This window comes from Aythya marila (genome assembly GCF_965140915.1).
Source record: "Aythya marila genome assembly, chromosome: 2".
NCBI classification, from domain to species: domain Eukaryota; kingdom Metazoa; phylum Chordata; class Aves; order Anseriformes; family Anatidae; genus Aythya; species Aythya marila.
The window spans coordinates 60,540,773-60,563,407 of NC_139043.1; the positions used below are offsets into that span (position 1 = coordinate 60,540,773).

The following is a 22,635-nucleotide window of genomic DNA, read 5'->3' on the forward strand; positions in this document are numbered from 1 at the left end:
ATTACATTTGTTAACATTTTACAAAGGTATTTTAGCCCTAATAGAGATGATCCTTGTCAATTTCCTGATACATACTTCAGATATTCCTGATATCTGCGGGGTGGACCCGATGATCTCTTCAGGTCCCTTCCAACACCTACCATTCTGTGATATTCTCCTTTATTATCAGAACAAAGCTTCTTAAGCAAACTGATCAATTTTAAGTTCTGTATGTAGTCTATATACAACAGGGGAAAATGATGAACCAACTTTTAAAATTGGGGGGGTGAGAGGGGAGGACAGCAGCACCATGTACTTAAGGCACCTTAATCTCTCTTATTCTGGTTGAAGATCAGGAAATGTTAATTTTGTCTCAAACAAGGGAATACATGAGAAGTTGAACAAAAATAGAATGAATTTTAAAGTAAGCATTAAAATGCTTCAACTTCCATAAGCTTCTCAAATTTTTAGTTTCAATACATACACATTTTAAAAATAATTTTAAAGCATCACATTTGAAAACCAGAACAGGGCTCCGTAACTACGATCTTTCCTCAAACAACTCATTTTCTATCATTTTCAGTATGTCAACCTATTCTGAAGATTGAAAGTCGTTTATCTTCAGAGACAAAAAAAAAATCAGCCCCCAAGCCAGCAATGGTCATCTAAGCCTGTAACTGGCTTTCACACTACTTATGGTCACATGATTACTTCCTATCTTATTACTGAATATATTATCATGTTTAATGTTATTGTGGAACTACTCAAAAAGCCTAGCTAATTCTTGGCAATAAAAGAATTTTGCATCATTTTATTACTCCATCCTTGCACAAGGGGTGCATAAAGAAGAGGGGCATTTCATAATGATGTTTTAGTCCTCTATAAAGTGCATACTTTGAGGTTTAAAGTGAACATTTTTACTATTAACTTTTGAATGCATCAGTCAGATCACTGTGAATGAACAAGTATACATTACTAATTTTTACAGCTTGCAAGCAGACAGCTTGCTTCTTAGGTAAGATTATTCTTAGTTGCCTGTGTAACACTTGTCTTTCCCCCAGTTATATATAACTATATTTTGGTAATGTAAAACTTGAGATTTTGCTACAATTTTCTGTACACAGTTACCTAAGTTAGTGAAAAGTCTTCCTTTTCTGATAGACAATCAGAAAACAGAAAGCCAGTGTTAAGTGTTCAGCATATTGGAGCCAGAGGATAAAGTAGCACAGTATATATTGCAAACAACAGCATTTCTAAGCTAGATTTCTAAGAATTTAAGTTCGAAATATGCACTTCATTTAAGAGAGGCTAGGTCTCCTGATCTAGGAAAAGAATGCACATTTGCTTGGAATCTTCCAGTAGCAGAAGTACCTCCTCCAAGTGCAGGAAGAAGGTGGCATTAATTTTGAATTGAGATTGCTCACGGAGGAGATTTTGCTTTTCAGGGGTGGGGAAAGCATTCAAATGTGCATTCCACCAAGAGATATAAAGAACCACAAAGGTTTCTGTTAAGTGACATGAAAACTAATATATACAAATGTCAGCTATGCAAAGAGGCAATATCAGGTAAGCACAACTTTTGCAATTAAGATTGTAATGGCAGTTCCAGGATTTTTCAACAGAAGTGCCAATTAACTGTCATGGCAGCTTTAACTATTTGAACTTTACTTGTGGGATGTCTTAAATCTTCTTGATTTAAATCATTCACAGTGAGCACCACATTAGAAAACAACTAAATAAACACACAAGCTCCCAGCAAAACTCTTTTTTACAAGGCACATGAAGTCTTTGAAAAGAACTCTCTAAAGAGGTATCAGATTAAATTAGTATAAACTGTTTTGTAAGACTGTAACTCAACTATTTATATACTTTCCGACTGAGAGGAAACAAAGGACAATGAGCAAAAGGATGAAAGTGATTAAAGGGGCTTTTTTTCGTTTTAAACAAATTGTTGAAAAACAGATTTTATAAGTCATAGAAGTGACTTATCAGTGAAAAAAACTAGCACTTGCAACGTTACTCAAAGAGAAACAAATAAATGCAAGTCTGCCAAGAAAAAGAAAAAAAGTAAAGAAAAAAAAGCCACAAAGCCCCAAAATTATCTGTTTACATAGATTGAAACCGAAGTAATTTCATTTTAAATAAAGTAATTAATAAACTGAAGCCAGCACACGGTGGAAACAAGAAGCATTTCATTTCAAGTAAAACATCTCATTTCAGTTTGCCTTTTGCTTCCATAAAGCACCCTGCAAATCCACACCAATACTTAATTTGTGCATTTTTTTTCAGTAGTAAAAAACAGTTTGAAATGACACACTGCAAACCATTAGTGAATTACGTCCTCCAAATCCTGTTAGTTCCTTGAGTGGCAAAAACATGCACAAGAGGTGGTTTTAGCCTACCATCCATTTCTGGATATGAGCCCATTTTCTATCATATGAATGCTGAGAAAACTACAGAATATAAAAAAAAAAAAAAAAAAAAGCCATTTACAAAATAGTTTAGTCACCACATGAGATTCCTAAATCAAAAATTCAGAAAAATATACATTAATTTCCATGTAATATTCACTATAGTATCAGATATCTATAGACATTAGAAAACAAGGTATAGAATAACCAAAGCAAAACATTTTATAAGTTGTATTTATTACCACAGGAAAAAAAAAAAAAACAACAAGCATCATTTACACAATTTGAATAATTAGAATAACTAATAAATTCTGAATCTTCTGCACGCCACATAGAATCTGAATCAACTGCAAACACTGCTGAAAATCTGCTTTTTCAGTTTTGTTCCCCCTCAAAAAATGCCTTTTTATTGAAAAACAAAAAACAAAACAAAACAAAAAAAAAGGGAAAAAAATAAAATGTGTGGAGCAAAACAACTGTGTGTAAATATCCCAATTCTACTAAGTTGTTTTAAATGAAGGTCCTAACAAAAGCCGTTTATTATGAATGTTCTGTGTATAATCAGAGGGAAAAAAATAGAAGGAAAACTGCATATCTAAAGTCACACGTTCAAATTATCCAATTGCTAAATGTACCATAAATAACAAGCAGCAAGCAAAAATAATTCTTTAACTCTTTTTCATGGTTCTTTACCCTATACGTTATTCAGTGTACATTTCAAGTACAGTCAGGTGTATTCATTATGCGCTACCTGTTACCCACACTTACAATGGATCTTTTGCACAGCAACAGATAAAAACTGCCAAAGCACATTAAGTAAAGGTCCTTATAAAAGCACAAAAATGTCACCGGTTGACTCAGACACAAATGTAGCAATTCAAATCCAGACAATAATAAACTTAACGTTAGATATTAAACTTAGGAAAAACTATAGATATTGAGCTAAGAGCTGCCAGATGTTGAAAATCCCAGTACAAAGCTGAATTGTCCTGAAAGACAAAACTCAAGCAAGTAAAAAAAAAAAAAAAAAATTAAATTAAAGAATTTTAGAACAGGTTTGTAGTAATTCCTGAGAATTTACACTACCTCTTTTTGCTGTCGCTCCAGCTCTCTCATACGTATATCTCTTGCTTCTGCTCGAGCTGCCCGTTTTGCTGCAAGTCTGGCTTCTGCCTACAGGTAAATTGGAATAATTCAAAGTTTGTAACACATTGTGTGTGTAAGTTTGAGCATTCAGTTTAACAACATCTTCACAAAAATACGTTAACATTGTAAAATCATAATACATTTGTAGTCGACAAAATAGAGTTCTCAGAATGATATTTCAGAAAGCATACATAACTAAATGTTTAAAAATGTAAAGTCTCACATCCATAAAGATGTAGTCAAGAGTTACACAACGGTAGAAGAACTAAGTTCAGAAATATTATCACCACTAAATCTAGAGAATTATGTAGGCCTTGCAGACTTGAAGAGATCTTTGCCTGTGCATCCTATTTAAGCAAGCACGTAAGTATATGTAGTATCTGGAGCCACAGAAAGACATTCAAACAAAAAAAGGAAGAATCAAAACAGATTTTAAACAACCATTTACTGTTCTTGTCGTATTTAAAAGCTCTACTCTCATGGGAATAATTTCAAAAGGCAAGCAGCAATTGGAGGTGGAATTACTTATAATAGCAATCATAAAACCAAATCATTTATTGGGCAACTTAAGACAGACAAATGCACGTTTACAATTTCTGCAGAACTGACTTAACCATTCACTGAAATGGAACTTCCCTAACTTTCCTTTTAGGGGCTTACATTCCCCAACACCTTCCGCAGACAGCTCCACAACTTAAAATCCGCAGTAAGCCAATTTAATTACCACAGCAGAAAACAAATGCATACCCACAACATTAGTTTTCAGCTGTGCTAGTGGACTGAATTGGCTTGCAGAAGGATCTTATGAACACCAGACTCCACAAATAGAAGGGCAAGATAAACAGCAGTGAATGCTCCCAATGTTCAGTGAAAAAGAGCTCTTAGATCTGATGAACTGCTTGTGAAACCTGGTTATTGGCAGATACAACAATGGATTTCCCCCCTCTCTACCCAGCCTCAACCAAAAAAACAAAACACATTGGTTTCAGACCCTAAATACTACTTCAAATGTAATTTCTTAATTACAAGATGCAAAAAAGATTTTGACATAAAGCTAGAAGTTGAGGAAAACACAAGCTCAAGTTTCTCAATTTTGAATTTTAGTGATCAAATAATGCATTGATGAAAATTTTCACTTTTTTTGAAACATTAAATCACTGACAACAGGTTTGCCACCAAAAATTTCAGTTGTCTATTTAGTGTTAATTACAAGCTTATGACAAACATCAACATTGAAATTCCTATAATCCAAAGCAATTTTATGCAACAAGATTTTGTATTACAAGCAGTTTTTTCTCCTTTTGCCATAGGTACAGCATAGGTTTATGTAAAACATTAAAAACCTATAATAATTGTGAAAACTGTAAATAACTATCGTGCTTCAGGAAAAAGGAAGAGGTATTTAACTTAGAGTTTAAGCTATACTATAGGGACAAAAAATATTTATTAAATAACAAGAAGGAAGGCAAACGCATTAGAACTTTGACACTTAAAATAGTTTGTCTTAACTTCAAATGACTCGTCAAGAATGTTTTTCTATATTTTCCATACTCAGATGAAGTGATTCTAAGTCAGTGCTAGCACTATTGACTGCCACTATTTTATCATTTTTCACAGCAGAATAAAGCCGCTTCTCTTCCTGTCTGATCCACACAAGAAAGCAAGGGAATCCCCTGCAACAGGAAGTCTTTTCTCCCCTGCAACCCTACTTTGTGATCGTCTGTAATCATAGCTTATGCGGTACGTAAACTTTCACACAGACACGCATGCAGCACAAAGAGAAAGAACTCAAACAGCTGATACATCTGGTTTTAGTTCTGTCTATAGATTGGCAGACATATGCAGACAGCCTTTAGATCACGGCAGGGCTTTATGGTTAAAGATAGCAAGTTTGTTCATTTACTGACTCGTGCTAAAAAACAAGAGCCATTTCACGGCTCTCTCCTAGTCCTACAGCCTAAGTTCCACAGCCATGTTCTACAGCAGAGGGTAAAGTATTTCTTTTCCATTTTACTAAACCCTTCATATAATTCAGAAAAATTCTACAAGCATATTCATTGTAAAATACATGCCTGAAATGGATGAAAAAGCCTTATATTTTTAGAGAATTTTTTTTAGCAAAAGCCAGTTCAGTACTACATTAACAATTAATCTGAGCAGCTAGATTCGTCCAACAAGTACACCATTTCAAGAAGACCAAAATGCAAGGCAAGAGACAAATTACATTGAATTCAAAAGGCCACCAAATAATTCTGTGTTTTCAGCAGATTTGTTAGAGAGCAAACTTCATGTTATTAAGAGCATTAATGCAAATCTTGATAACTATGTAACTGAAATTTAAAATTAACATTAATAAAGAAATAATCATTATTCAAAAGGACATCGCTTTCTTCCTAGGTGCTGCTATCTAGTCTGTTGAGTTATTTATTTAAATTATTTAGCTACATTGAAATAAATCCATTAAGTAGTTGTTAGGGGAAATAACTGTGCCACACCAGATTTGAAAAGATGGTTGAGTAGAAAAGGTGAAGCTGTCAGGACTATAAAAGTGGCACAGAAAGGGAATCAAGACTTTTTTGTTGTTGTTGTTACAGTCCTCGTCTCTGTTTCATCTTTTATTTTATATACAGGCTATAGACCAGACAGCAATACATTTTTTACTTATGAAAAATATATTACAATATCAGTTAATTGAGGATAACTTCTTAAGAAGTTATAATATATACCAAATTCCTATTTTCCTGAAGTAAAAAGTTAAACTCCGGACTGTCCATAACCTAGCAAATTTGACACTATTTTAAAAACTTCTTAAGGGGATTTCCACAGCTGCTACAAAGAAATGTGATAGCTGAGCTTTCTTAGTCACTTCAACTGCAAATGAGAGATGAGACAACCACACCTGTTTGATCCACACCAGCATACCTACATGTGTGGATAGAAAGAAAAAAAGTCCCTTGAATATAAATTATAAAAGGCAAATAGGACAAAAAAAGTAGACAATGATCTTGCATGAAATTTATTCAGAAAAACAACCAAGAAAGGAAGTACCAGAGTACAGATAAGATCTCTGTAAAAGAAAGAGATTGGGTAGACAGAAGAGGCCCTCAAGACTTTATTTGAATAGGAGAAAAGGGTTAAAAAGTATTACTTAATAATTAAATCCATAATATTTTGCTTTATACATAAACACACAAACAATATTTCTTATCTTCTACCTTCTATCCTAATCACAAAGGTGCTTTTGAACAAAGTAGTTTATTTTATTGCATATATTATAGTAAAATATGCTGGAAAGAGAATGTTCTCTTTCCATTACAGGTGACATAGTCAGTTTCCTTGTTTTCATTAAAAATAATTGCTAACTACTACTTACAGCTATTTAGAAAATTGTCTCCACTTACACCATTTTTTCTTCTTTTCTGATTTTTTTGTAATATATTCTCTGCCAAAATCTTTTGAAAAACTTTCAAGCTATTTTATCTTCCAGGGATAACAGCTAATTCTTCAGTTACAGACAAAATATTTTTGGCAAGAAAGGGAAGAAATAGAGAAAAAAAAAAAAAACAGATTTGATTTTGAATGCCTTTGTACCGATACTCTAGAGTCTTTCCTTTCTGAAGTGTTTTTTATTTGTGTCTTCACAGCAATGACCAAGTTCTGAAAAAACTTTTTCACAAACTGAAAAAGCTTACTATTACACTGAATCGGTATGGCAGAAGCTTTCCTCCCTGCTATGTTAAGCAAGCATAACATCTGCCTCCACAGTGTAGACAGGCATTCTTCCTCCTTCCCCTGGCTTGCAAGAAGACAATCACTAGAAAACAATAGTGTTTTGATTTTAGTTTCCATACCATACAGAAGGGAATTTAATCAGATTCAGGATAAAAGCTTCATACTGATAAAATATAGGCTATGCTAAAATATATTATTCACCTGTGGAAAAATATGAATGCTTTAATCAAAACAATTAAAATTGCTTTGTTATGGGCTACTCATTTTCTATTTTTATCAGGGTATATGCAGTGTTAATCCTGTACTTTCCAATGTTCTTGAGGCTCAGTCAAGGAAGTGATTTTTTTTTTTTCTTCCACAAGATGGCAGTTGTGAGGGAACCAGCTACCTGTGCTTATTTACCATATTCAGTTTCTGCCATCAGGGTGTTTGAGAGAATGCCCAAGACCATGTCAGCTGAAAATTAGGATGAGCATTTTAGAAACGTTCACCACATTTCTTAACATACTACTACACACTGTTACCTCACCAGCCTCATAAAAGCTTATTCCATCATTTCTTACAAAGTGAGCATGCTTTCTCTCTCCTGTTTCTCATGTCTTCTCCGTTCCCATGCTCTTTTACCCTCATCTCCTTACTGTCTCCAGGACTCAAGACAGCATAATCATTCATGTGCCAAATGGATTTCTTATTCCTCCTCAGACACACCTTTTATTTCACACCTATTTCTCATGTGCATGCTGTCTCCAGTTGCCCACAAAGCAAATCATAGAATCACGGAATTGTAGGGGTTGGAAGGGACCTTGAGACATCATCGGGTCCAACCTCCCTGCCAAAGCAGGTTCCTTACAGCAAGTTGCCCAGGTAGGCGCCCAGACAGGGAAAGACTATAAACAACAAAATCTTAATATTCACATGATTAAAGGTTTGGGATTTTTTTTCTGATATGACTTACTCTTCCATTGACTATACAAAGATTAAAAAAATCTCTAGAATACCTCATCAATAAAGTATCTTCAACAGAACTACTGTTAAGTCAACACTTTGTTTGTCGCTATTCTTAACACTTAAGCTGAAATAGCCAACTTAAAACTATTTGAATGGTCTCTTATTAAAATAACACATTCAAAATTCATCTAGCTTCTACAAAAACAATCTCTGATTGGGGTGTTTTCTTTAAAAAAAAAAAAAAGTTGAAGTTACATGCAGAGAGAAACTGGTACTGACTGACCTTTGAATAGATTTAATATGATGAAGAATAAGTTAACTTGCTCAATTCATGATATAATCTCAAAACCAAAAATGTGACCAAAACATCTGCTCTTGCATGTAAGGCTAGTCTTGGAAAAAAGGTTTCAATGGTATTAGAAGCCTGTTGACAAGAAGTTACTACTGAATATTTAAAAGGAACGCAACAAATTATAAGAACAAATGAAAGTGATGCAGGTGGACAGACACTGTCCACAAGACAGCTTTATAAGCACAGAATCTACATAAAAACAGAAGAGAGAAGACTAAATTCAGCAGTATCTAATGTACATCCTATAAGATAGCCTTGAGAACCTGAACTTTTTAAAAAATTAGTTAATAAACAAAAAAAGGGATTCACATGGAAGAACCTAATCTGGACAGATGCCTGAAGTCACATTAGACCAGCAGTATCTGTTATTTGGAGAGGCAGAGCTTTGAGAGAAAAAGCTGTCTTCTACACATGCATTTATTCTTACATTCTTTGTCAATCTGAGAAAACCTACACCTCCAGAATCCGTTATGACAACTAGAAAACAAAGCCGAAAGTAGCATTAAAGGAACGCTTCATATTTTCCAGATGTGCATTCTTTTATAAAAGATTAGCTGACTTCAAATTAACTTTGCTATAATCCAAAGACATTTATCAATACTCAACTTTCAATGCAAACAAACTATGTTAAGATTTTTTCTTGCAGGGAACATCTGGACAATATATCTACCACCTGTTCCAACAGCTTTTGAAACAAATACAATAAACAGGTAATCCTCCCCGTTGTACCAAGACTTCCAAGCTTACCAACTGCAACTAATCTCTCCTAAAACACAGAATAATACAGAGAGTGGCAACTTGTCTCTCCTAAGACAGAGTGTGTTGGTTCTAGAAAAGGATGCATAGATCCCCATCTCTGGATAGGTGTATACACCCTTTATTCCCTTTGTTTTCATCTCTTTCCTCAATTTCAATGAGCACAGGGAATTTGATGCCAGGAAGAATCAGATGCACCAGGAGGTAGATCCCAGAGAAAGTGGTCTGATAACTCAGAAGTTCTTAGGATAAGTCAGGGATACACCATCATTTCAATGTTGATGTTTTAGCATATTCATGCCATGATTGGTTCAACAGCATGGAGGAAGAGCTTGTCTCAATGCAAATTCGCTCAGCAAGCAAAAGATACAAAAACTCCATACATAATGTTGCTTAAAGGCTAGTGCTACAAGAAGTGATGTGGAGGAGGCACTACCATAAGAGGAAGAGTTTTCTGATACAAAGAGAGAAAATGAAAAAATCTGACCACATCCCTCAAATCCATCAGTAGTGATCTCATCTGCCATTAAATATTTTCATAAAAGACAACGTATCAGGTTCAATCAGTGCAGAAAGAAAGGACTCTACAGAAGTGAGTTTATTGGATCAGTTTCAAAGAATTTGTTACCCCAAATTTCCTGGCACACAAACGCTTGTTGGCACAGTCAGGCAGAAATCACTTTTTTGACACATGCCATAAAATGAAGAAATCTTGTCAGTTCAGAGTGGTGAGAAAGATTGATATTAGTGTCTTCTTAAAGTCTGAAGTTTTGGAGAAAGAAAGGAGAAAAACCACCCCAAAACTTCATAGACTGCACTGGAAGCCTTTGCTAGTATTACAAACTCTGACAAATCCTAGTGGAATTTTGTGACTGCTCTGAATTCCAAAGCACTTCTATGAGTTTTTCCAGGCAGGTCATCCTTGAGTGCTAGCCTTTTGTTTCAGCATGCTCTGTTTACTGTTTCTTGCTGCCCTGAACAACTTTGAGGAACGTTTTCCTCACAAGGCATCTGATTTGTAGATTAGAGGACTAAATTCAACTGTTCTGAGTAACATCTGCTAAAAAGGTAATTTCAGAAGAGGAAGTTGAAGAACAGGACACCATTTGACAATAAGAAGATAAACAAAACATGCTGCTGAGATAATGGGCTCAGAACAGTAGAGAACATCTACTTTATATATTCGTGCATGGAGAATTGGAATGCCCCATGTCATCAGCATGGAAAATGGAAACATTTCTGCAGCTCCAAATGAGATGTTATTTAAAGACAGGACTCATATTTACTAACTGACCTCTGCTGTTATATCCTGGGAAGTGAATTCTGTTCCTTTAAAGTAAAATACAATTTTTTGGTTTTTATTTTTTAAGAACAAGTTGGCTAATACTTGAATTATAGCAACCAATTCAATGACAACAGCTGCTGTCTGACATGGGATCTAATAGCTAGTTTGTCCAGACCAAGGGATTAACAACCTGACAGTAGTAAACATTGTGCTAATAAATATTCATGATATCCAACTTTTCACACTGCTTCAAAATTGGACAGAAAGTAGAACTAAGACTCTCAAAATGAAAACTTGATGTGGCAAAACAAACAAAAAAAAGAGATGGTGCTATACACAGCCTCAAAAACATGCATGTAAAGGCAGCAAAACATTTTATTTTAAAATACGTCAAATTCTCTTCTCCCTAACAAGTCATGAAAGATGACCCTAGAAATACAGAAAAATGCCAGAATATTAGAAAGGAGAAAAATAATTCTAATCGGAAAGAACATTTAGAACAATTCAAATAGGTTTTAAGATTTATTAATAGACATAAAACAGTTAAAGATATAATGAAATGCCTAACCACTTAAGTGGCAGGATGATAAGCATAAAAATTTTAGTTATATTCAGTATATTTAGATTAATCATGAATGCTGATTGTTACAAACTTTTTGATTGATTTATTTACTTATTAATAGAAGAGGAAGGAAGACTTCACATATTAATCCCTAGAATAGGCACATTTGACTCAGTTCATCCCTGTGACAGAATACCTCCCTCTGTGGGCCTAATATTAATTTAATTTGGCATTAAGGGGGGGATTTTTTCACTTTTGTTTAAATTAAACTCATGCACAAATTTCAGTTAAGGATAGTAGTGATCTAAGAGAACATAAAGCCCTGCAGTAATTTTAAGAAAGACAATATTCCTTATACCTTTCTACTGAGACCATTTTGACTAGACTAAGTTGCAAGCTGACGTTACTTCAATGGAACCATGCAGAGAACAGGTGAAAAGAACAATTAAAGCCAGATTCCTTCTCCTCCTTTAACTGTTTTGCCCAAAATGTAGGAGATGGACCATACAGGACTCAAAGCCCCTCAGAGAACATATGTGACACACTGTCAACTTCCATCAGATCTGGTATGAACACAGCTTTCAGAAAGTTCATAACTAAACAAAAATGACTTTTTCCCTACAGTCTATGATAACTCTGTTTGAAAACACATACAGTAGCTGTTTTCAGACACCTGTCACCTACATATTTTGTCCTACGATACGATGATTTTCTTTCATAGACACATACAGAACAGTGTACATTACAAGGTTGATTACAGTCCACTCTTTGCACTTATTTATGTCAACTACAGTTAGCACATTTGTAGATAACGTAGCTCAAAGCTTCTGTATCCACTTCAATACAAACAATACTAAGCATTTTGTTTCTAAATCCACAGTGTTTCTTCCCAGAAAAACTTAAGCCCAAACAGCAGACTGTAAAACTCTGAATTCAAGACATCTTACTATACAAAGAAGAATTTTATGCCTCTGGGTATCTGCTACTTCTCAATTGCTTTTTTGGCTGGTTACCTCCAGCTGTCTATTTTTAAGCTGCTGATCCTGTTAGAAAAGACCTGGTATAGTATGAATTAGGCTTATTTTGGCAGAAGAGTGACTTTACATTTGAAACAGAAAGCTTGTCAACTCTTCCAAATACATTAAACAACAACTACTACACCTTTAATACTAACAAACTACATTTACCATCTTGGGAATATTGCACACTGCACTGGGTAAGTGTTCAGCTTTCTAGTTTTTAGATTTAAGATAGCAACTAGATTTCTCATTTATCATAAACTAACAATCATTTAAAGCATATATCTGTAAAAATATTTGCTAAGCTTAAATGTGATCCTATGAAGTTACGTTAACCATACAAATAATAAATCATTATGGGAATATTACAGTAAATGTTTTTTTTTATTATTATTATTATTATTTTATTTAAAGTATTTCTTATTTCTATTCATTCTCTTTTTTTTTTTTCTAATTATTGAATAATTAATTTGCTTTCATCCCTATTTCTGAATTTGAAACAATTTTAAGTTAACAAACCTCTCTGGCAATGCTGCTCAGAGCTTCATCTTCTGCAGAAAACCTGTCTTTCACTGGAGTTCTCTTCCGTCCTGATCCAGGAGTCCCCATCTTTATTCTCTGATTCTCTATTCAGAAAAAAACAAACAGGAAAAAGATAAGTTTTCAGATCTGGAATTAAAACAAATAAAGAAAGAATGCACACCCTACAAATGTAATAAATTTACAAATTTTTTTACTGTATAATACTCAAACTCACATGTCATTGATATAAACTTCTTCTGAGGTTGTATTTCTGGGAAGGTGTTACCAAAACCTTTTGGAAGCTCTATAACACCTCTTCACTCTACAAGGTGCACGCAGAAGTATTTCTACTGAACAGAAACCGTCAGTTTACCTACAGCTTCAAAGTCTTTGGTTATACACAACTGCCAACTGCTCCTAAGTCTCCTAGCTCAGTAAAGATACTTACATACCCTGCCATTCTTCACAACTCCTAAAAATAAGAACCCCATTTTAATTCATGGACTTGGGAGAACCCATAGTCAACAGCAGGTTCAAGCATTAGAATTACACAGTCATTGGAACTCTCTCCACAACAGAAAAGATTCAGAGACAGAACCTTTTCAAAGCATCCAAGCATTAGTAGGCGTTTATTTACACTTTAATGCAGCTGTTCTCATTCAGCTGCAACTGAATGAGAACTGCAGTTTATAACAGCAGAAGACATTTCTGGAGAAACAAACAAAAAAAAAATATTATGTCGCCTAATTTGGCAAACGAAGAAATGAGAAACATTCTAGCATGATATATATCTGGTATAACACACAAAATATCTTCTTAGTCTTCTTCCGAAAACCTTTGCTATCAACCACAAGAACAAAAACGCCCAACATGCCAAAACACAGCATTTGTTTACATATACTGCATACACAGACAGCAAAACATTACTCAAAAATAAATTAACAATGTAAGTTAGGTTTTTTGTTTTTGTTTTTTCTTTCCAAGTATCTCAAAGAAACGCTACTTCCAGGCATCCAGGTCCTTACAAAGGCCAGATCAGAACTTGTTCTTAGTCCAGCTATTTGATACAAGGAAGATAAGCAATCTTTCCACTCAGGGCTTGGGAAAACACCTTATTTAGAAAAAAAATCTCCATGCAAATAGAAAAGGTCTAGGAGGGAACTATTATTGGCTACACTTCTGAAAATGAACTTGTATAAAAACTATAGTTCGTACTCCATCTAACCAGGAAATACACAAAGATTCCTTAATAATTTAATCAAACATGAAAAAGCCAGCCATGACAAGAGCTCTTTTTGTGCATGAACATTTCTTTATTTCTTACTCCGTTATCTTTATACAGCAGTAACAAAGCCAAAACATATGGGCTATTTTCTGGCAAAGATATCAAGTAGCATCACAGCTCTTGTTTTTCCTTCTAATTTTAGCTTCTACACTTCTTGCCCCCACCATAATTTTACGCCGCAAGTCCTCTCTTCGCAGGCAGGCCTTTTTTTCTGCTTCAGATTCTGTGGGTATTTTACTATTCCTTGTGTGCTTGCAGGAGGGAAATACTCCGTTTGCTGAAAAGACAACGGAGACTTCAGACTGCACACCCCCCTTCTTAAAAGCTCATGCATAGGACCGACTACTATTATGCAATATAATCTTACTCGTTGCTGTTCTGAAACCAAACCTAAACATACACAATACTGCAGGTGCACAATGACTCCATTGTGTGAAAACCTTAAAGGAGAGTTTGCTGCCTTTGCGGCTGAATAGTTAGGAATAAAAAAAACACAGTATTTGAAGGGGCCAGAGAAGATGTAGTTCTATAGTCCAGTAATGAGCACTCTCCTGACAGGGAGGAGGGTGAATAAGCACCCCCTGGATTCCATCTATTCCTCTATAGGCTGCTCTTTGAATCTGTAGTGCAGTGTTTGAATAAAACACAAGCATTTGGACTAAGACACAGGACTCATCAGGGACTGTTTTTACCATCTGCCTGTGGCTCATGGTTCGATTTATCTATTCCTCCCCCAAAACATGATTTTTTTGTTTGCTTTTAACTGTGTTGTTAGGTAGCAGTGCACTTGCAAGAAGACATAAAAGGTTCCAGCCTCACTCTTACCAGAGGTTGGGATGGTTCCTAGAAGGATGACAGCTGAGCTGAAACTCAAAGCGAGTGGAGACTGAGCTAACACCTGGGACAAGCACCGCCACTGTCAGGCTACTCAGTACGACTGTCTTTTTAGTCTTAAAAAGAAGCAAGCAAACTCGGATTTTGCACTCAGATGAATTTAGATATTCACATCCAGAAAGCAATTTCAAGACGATGTCTCAGGCAACAATTCAAGCTCTGAACTACTGCCTGCTGACCTCGTTTGGGGGAAAGGTCTCCAAAAATCAACATCAACATTCAGTAATCATTCTAACTGGTTTCAAGTAAAAGATCAATTAGTATGAAGTTTTTAAATTTGCATGTTTAGAGTTGTATTACTTCACCAAATATCTACTGCATAAGTGAAAACTGCTGAATAATTGCACACACGATAGACTTGAACTGCATTTGTGGACATCATTTGAACAACATACCACTTCTAATAGACAACTAACTTGAGTTAGTGAATTCAGTGAGATTCTCTTAGCAGGCACGTTTCGGGAATTAAATATAGCAGGTTGTATAGCTATTTTTAGTATAATATGTTTGGACCAACAGTAAGTATTTAATGTATATATAAAGAGCAATGAATGGACAAAAGGAACTCAGGCTCACAGCAGCATGCAGGTGCAAAAGTCCCTGTGTAGCAGAGTGTGGCGTCCCCTCCAGCTATCTGCCAAACTTGCTCACCAAGGATAAGCACAAAACTCCTGACTGAGCTCAATCCTGGAAAAGAAAGCAGGGACTGGCTACCTAGAAGACATACAAATGTGTTGCCTTTGTATACAACAATGAGTTAGAAAAGGCAAAGTTCAGATGGAATCAAAACTAGCAAAGGCTACTAAAGACAACAAAAAAAGCTACCATAAAGACATAGGTACCAAAAGAAAGATGAAGAAAACAGTAGAGGCAGAGGACACATTGGGGGTGCTCACAAGCCCACCTTTAACAAAATTACCTAAATAATAAAAAATTTCAAGATACGAATTTGTGCACATGGTAATCAAATACAGGAGATTGTCTGAGATTGTATTTGCCCAAAACTGGTCAAAATGAAGAGCAAGAGGACCTTCAAGTTAAACAGTAACTAGAGAATTACAAAGAACCATTTGAAACAAAGAGTCAAACTTAAAAAAAAAAAAAAAAAAAGCATTAAAAAAAGTGCAAAAATCTGTAGCAGTGAGAGAGGCCTTAGAGAGGAACCAGCAGCAGTGAAAGCCTGATTTGATACTGCCTGAAGTCCCCCCGCTGACTCTGCATCGTGACCTCTGTCCAGGACAGAGGGTGTCCCTCCTGGAGGCTGTGAGCTCCCCCCAGGAAACAGGTGGACAGCACAGGGTGCAAGAAGAAATCAGGCAAATTTAGAGCATCTCCAACAGGAAGGGTGTGTAAACAGAGGCCCCTGGACTTGAAGAACAGAGGACAGTTAAACATTGGCCTGGAGAGACTGAAACCTGCAGACCTGAAGAGATTTAAAACTTGACTGGACAAAGCCCCGACCAACCTGCTCTGACCAACCATGCTTTGAGCAAGGGGTGTCCTCCAGAGATTCCTTCCGAGATACACGATTTTATGATTGTATAATTATCATCACAGACAGCTTTGAAACTAACCTTCAGTACAAGCTTAAACAAGATGTTTTATAAACCCTCGAGAACCTTATCACAATTTCTTCCATTCCACTTAACTTTTAATCAAACTGATGCATCACAGAGTATTTCATGCCTTGTATGATCTGGTACTAACGAGATCTAGTTCTATTTCTATTAAATGTATCAAGATGTTACTTCTCAGAAAAAATTACGTGCCAAATATTTCACAGATGTGAGCAAAAATATTCCTTAGGCACTTCATTTCTGTGACTTGCAGGTTACAGGAAAAATTATTCTGCTGCACGATACAGAACATTGAAAATATGCTGTAGCAGTAGAATTTTCACCGAAAATAACCAAAGAGGACTCCAAAACAAAGCACAACCACACGAAGAACAGTTTTTTACACTGGCCACCTTGAACTGTAGAAGGGAAACTCCATTATAATTTGCTGCTCTCACAGCTCAGCATTCCCAAGTCATGCCTATTACATGTTTGGTTTCTTCACGTAGGCTGTTACCTGTTATATTACACAACTGATGAAGTGACATCCTGTTGTATTTCATTCCAAAAAAATAAAAATAAAAAATCTGAAGTCCCCAGACAAACCAGATCTGTGAGGAAATCTCTCAAGTTTCCTCTCTCATTTTTCTTCACTTCAGACATACATAAATTTTATCTCTTCACCAAGTTTAACATTTCTTCCTGGTCTTATTTTTACCTTCTGACTAAACTAAAGGTAATCTGTTTCTCTTTCACTTCCTAAAAAAAAAAAGTGACCTGTCTTATGTAAAACAAGCTACTCTACATTTTAAGGCCCTATCACTCACCACCTTCAGTGGCACCACCTGTCCTGATGCCTGGGTCTATGCCAGTGTATTTGGCATCGCATACACGCGAGGCATTCAGATACTACAGTGTGAACAGGCTATAAATAAACACCCTGAAACTCTCCTTTTCTCTTTCAAGTAACACCACAAAACACTTAAAAAAAAAAAAAAAAAAAAAAAAATCACCTGTGTAGAAACAATCTCTGTGTATCTGATCCAACAAGAGAAAAGCCCAGCCCTGCTCTAGAACCACTGGCTGCTCAAAGCAGCCTCGCAGTTTCCTAATGCCTGAGTCGGAGCTAGCAGCTCTTCTAATCTGGGGAAGGAAATGGACCTCTTGTCCATAACACCCAGTTTCTTGCACAAACGTAGTTGTCCACTTGGAAAGTCAGTCTTTCGTTCTACTTTAACTATCTGCAAGTGGACCGTAAAGGCGGTTCTGTGGAATACTGTGAGAGCACTGACTGCTCCTGCTTCCACAAATGGCTAACTGCCCCTGACATGTAACATGACAGAGAAATACTACCAGGAAGCTGTTCATTATAAAATATAAGCCAATTGTTATTTCACAGTATTAGAGTACATACATGTCTATGATACACCATTTTATCTGCCTTTTTTAAGGAAAAAGACATAGCGCAGAGCATTTTCTCAACAAAATCCATGAATGCTAAATATGCTAAAGGAATAAACTCATGAAATACACTAAAAAGAGCAAAACCTTTTTCAAACACCTAACTAAAAAGAAAGAGCTAAGTAGCAGCACTACAATGCAATGATGGAATTGAAATTGAAGAACTTAAATATACTTCTTAAGTTAATTGAACACTTGCCCTTTACTTTAACAGATGAATGCTGGTTATTTTGTAGGTATGGATGGTATGGAAGCTACCATCCTGCAATTAAAGCAAAGCTTTAAAAGTTTACACACACAGCAGAACACTCCCAACCCAGCTATTTTAAAGAATTGTCTCATGAAACTGCAGCTCTAGCAACACAGCTCAATAAACAAATCTGAGGTATTATTATTGCAAACCAGCAGAAGTAGCATTTACATGAGAGGGAATGGAAAGAATCACACTGGAAATCACAAATCTTACACTCTTAGCCTTCAGTGCTTTGTGAGACCAAGCACAAATGGAGAAACATAAATAAAAAATACGACTGAATTTAATTATGCAAGATTAACATAAGAGTCTTCCCTAGAAGGACGCACCTATACAATTCCCCTATGCAAGGGCATGTTCCTTGTAATTAGAATTTCTGTTGATGGCATGGACATCAGGCTGATGACACCAACCAGGTGAGCACATGAGGAAGAAAAGGAGGAGCTGCACTTCCACAGGGTGACCATAACCTAATGAAGGGGTGAGCAGGAAAGGGAAACCAGCAGTTGTTCATGTAACGGATTTAAGGACTTACTCAGAGTTTTCATTCATAACAACCTTAATCAGAAAAAAGATTATCTGAAACTACAATCATAGCAAAAAGAAAAAAGAAAAAAAAAAAAAAAGATAAAAATACAAATAAAAGAGCCTAGCATTAAAGGAAAAAGCAAAGACAGAAAATTACCATCTGTCAAAAGATTACAGTGCTCACTGTTATGGCAGAGGTAGTTATTCCTGTTCATGAATAGTGTTCCCATTTAAAAAAAAAATAAATAAAAAGACAAGAAAACCTGTTTGTCTCAAATCATGTCCCACCTCTGAATCCGTTGGCACAAAACTTCTGCTCTGAATGAACAAGCTCATATCAGCCTCTTCAGGAAATAAAAAAAAAAAGTTACCCTTTGTGCAGTTGTCAGCCTGCACTGGATTAACTGTCACCTTTCCAATCTACCCCTTTAGTGCACTATATTCCCAGTTTATTTGCCATTTTAAAAGCTGAGAAATACAACTGTTTTCTCAGTTCATGGTATTTAACAACAGAATAGCAACTCCTTAGAGGGCGCTGAAATCCCGTAGTTCCTGAGTGTTATGAGGTTGTGAATAAACAGAAGGTCAGCAATTCAGACAACCAAAAAAAAAAAAAAAAAAAAACAACAACAAAACATTATGCAGTCAGGAAAAGCGCTGCCTGATGGAGCCATAATCTGTGATTATGCCTGGCTAGTGCTGGTGAACCTAAAGCAACGCAAGACAGTAGCTGCACCCATGCATCCTACAGGCCTGTAGGAGTACCAGGCACCTACAGACCCACCAACGTACCTTGGTGACCTTCCTCTGTCTTTGCAGATTACTAAACTTCTGAGACAACATCATGCAGCGATACAACTTCAAGCAGTGACACTTATTTTATGAAGCACAAATTCTTTGCCAGTCAGCTGCTAACAGCTGCACTTATTGATAGCATTAACCCACAAGATAAAAAAAATATTATCATCAGTGACAAGAAGTCCTGGCAAAGCTCTCAGCTAAGTCTGTCTTAGGGCACAGGCACAACCTAAAGCATACGTAGGTTTCAGAGAAGCAGCATAACACAGTTGGACATTTATAGAATCAGTGCTACCATAGATGCTGCAGGAACAAACTAAGAAAATCATATGTGATTTTAAAATATGAGGAAATGACAGTACTTTAATCAACACCATGAAAAAAATTATGGGAATGCACAATGAAAAACAGTCACATGAACCTCCCATGTTTATTCTAAAATGAAGCAACTGACATTTTTACACTGTCAGCTTTTTCAAAATGGGTACCCTTTCTGTCATTTTGCAGAATGATTCATTACTCACTGGGGGGGAAAAAAAAAAAAAAAAAAAAACACACTGCTACTATATGGAGACTCCATTTTTTAATGAATGAAACAAACAAAGAGCCCCACAGTAACAGCCCACGTTCAGTAACAAGCTGCAACTATTTAAGTTATTTTTCCATTAACAACTTAATATTAGAACACGCCCACGCTCTTGCTACAGTTACAGTGCAAGGAAGGGAAGCCACTGCCACAAGCTTCTCCCACCAGCTGGCATCTCCTGCAGAGGAGCCCCTGGTGGCAGCAGCTGTCAGGCCCTTCGGGAGGTGCCCCTTCACCTCCGCCAGCACAGCAGCTCAAACTCACCGTGCCTAATACAAAGGCACCAACTTGTCCACCCGCACAACCCCACACCACTACTCACTATTCAGAAGGACAAAGAACACACAAGGTTACGTAGAAACACAAACTGTCCGCTACATACATTTCCTTGGTAAGCAATTTCCAGATGCTTGCAATAAGAAATTTGGATTACTTTGTCAGAAAGCATCTCTGACAATTTTTATAATGCTACTGAGCCGTGCTGACCTGTAACTTACCACTATTCCCGTTCACATCAGGATTTTTCAAAGGCAACAACACAGCATCAAATCTGTTATCGGTTTCTCAACCTCTCTTGGCATTATGTACCAGAGGAACTCATTAATATATATATATATATATATTATTTTTTTTTAATCATGATCAAAAGGTATATATACACCACAACTTGCTCACCATGTGAAAGCCTAATTTGTTTCCTATTTAAGCCTCTAGTGTGCCCTACACAGCCTCCTGTGACCTGGAGTCCAATTTAACCAGCACTTTCTAAAACTTCATGTCATCCTCTGCAGAGTCTGAGTCACAACGCAAACGAGCTCCTCTGGAGTCAGTTCACAAGAAGCACTGACGTTTCGGTCAGCGAGCTGACACCTGACATTTCCCACAACAGTCTGATATGCAGAAGCTCTCTGCTACAGCCAGGAGTCGTGTCCAGGTAAAACTGACTTCACACTGGAAGGCAAACACCTCTAAACCTAGGTAATGTAGGACAATGGGAAAAGCACGTCAAGTATGACATACCGCCTTGTGCTGCCAGAGCACCTTTCACCTGCTCTTACATCGTCACTAAACAATTACATTAACCGAGGAAGGAAGTGTACATAAAGAAGATATCTGCTTCTGGGCCCCAATATATTTAAACACTTTAAAGTCAAGACACAATTAATGTTTATTAAACTCACCAGAGAAGCATTCATCTAATCCTACAGGAAGTTTGTTAAAAAAGAAAAAACAAACAAAAAAAGTTCCAGAGATGTTCAAGGCTACGTTGCCACTTTAAAGCAACGTAACTGATAGCACTTTGTGCTTCACGCTGAAGACAGCTGGAGGTCTCCCCGACACGAGGAGGCTGTGACAGTGCTGGTTTTACGCGATTTATCACCAGTGAGGTGCAAAACGCCGCCCTGCCAAGCAACACGCGAGGGATAAAGCTGGACGCCACTTAACAACACGGGGCGCAGATCACCGCCCAGAGCAGTCCCCAGGCTCCTTCCAAGCCCAGGAAGGTGCCCGTGCCCTTACCATCACTGCATTTGCATTAATAGCGGTAGAAGAGAAAAAAAAAAAATACAACACGGCGATGGGGAGCGAGCCCGAGGCGCCCCAAGGCCAGGCCGAGGGGGCACGCCCTGCGGAACGGCGCTGCGAAGGGGGACGGCGCCGGGACGCGGCCGGCAGTGATTGCGGGACTCCTTCCTCCTCCTCCTCCTCCTCCTCCTCTTCTTCTTCCTCCTCCCTCCTCCTCCTCCTCCTAGGCACCCAGCGGCCAGGAGGCTCCGTGAGGGGCACCCTGCGCCCTGCCCGCTGCCTCGCGGCCTCCGAGCCGTGCCCAGAGCCGTGCCCGGAGCCGTGCCCGGAGCCCGGAGCCGAGCCTTACCTCGCCCCGCCTCGCCCCGCCGGGAAGGGCCCCGCAGCTCCCCGCGGGCCCTGGGCTGGCCGCACGCCGGCCGGCCGGAGGCTGGAGCCGCCCCAGGGCGGGCAGCGGCCGGCGGCCCGGGCCAGGCAGCCGCGCTCCGGCTCTCACGCTTCGCCTTCCCTCCTCCCCGCTTCTTCCCGGCCACGGGAAGCGCAGGAACCGGAGCTGGGGGCCGGGATGGGCCGCGCTCGGCTGCGGGCCGCCCTCCTCTCCCCGCCCCTGCGAGGCCGGGCGGTGGCGGCCAGCGGGGAGCGGCGCCGGGATTCGAACCGGCGGCAGGGAGGGGAGGGGGGAAAGAGGAGGAGACGGGGACGGCGCTGAGGCGGAGTGCGCAGGCGCAATGCGATAGGCGAGGGGATGGTGGGGGGGCGGGGGCACGTGCGCAATGGCGACACCGCGCTGAGGGGAGGTGGGGGGTGTGGTTGGGGTTTTTGTCCTTTTTCTTCTCGGTTTGCTTTCTGTTTTCACCTCAGGCGCTGGTGTCGAGCGAAGACCAAGCAGCCGGGTTCAGCCTCGCAGGCTCTCCGGGGGATGGTCCTGTTGGTTTTGTTCCCCCGCCAATTTCTGTCCTGCTTCTGCCCTCCCTACCTGACTCGCCGTGTGAGGGGTTGGGAGGTTTGCGTGGATGGTGCCAGGCAGGAGCTGTG

General features: G+C 38.1%; 1 protein-coding gene across 19 annotated transcripts in view; it reads right to left on the reverse strand.

Moving 5' to 3' along the window:
- Positions 1-22,269, reverse strand: part of LRRFIP2 (LRR binding FLII interacting protein 2) — a 55,540-nt gene extending 33,271 nt beyond the window's left edge. For 17 of the 19 annotated variants that reach the window (XM_082754625.1, XM_082754623.1, XM_082754620.1 and 14 more), the window contains exons 1-4: positions 21,950-22,269; positions 12,710-12,816; positions 3,477-3,563; positions 2,382-2,432 (exon numbers count right to left, since the gene is read on the reverse strand). In XM_082754625.1, coding sequence (XP_082610751.1) covers positions 2,382-2,432; positions 3,477-3,563; positions 12,710-12,799 — 228 coding nt within the window. In that variant the 5' untranslated portion in view covers positions 12,800-12,816; positions 21,950-22,269. Of the gene's footprint in view, positions 1-2,381; positions 2,433-3,476; positions 3,564-12,709; positions 12,817-21,254; positions 21,646-21,949 lie in introns of those variants that run through there. The other 2 variants (XM_082754627.1, XM_082754626.1) reach the window with 2 other exon arrangements.
- Between the last annotated feature and the right edge of the window lie 366 nt (positions 22,270-22,635).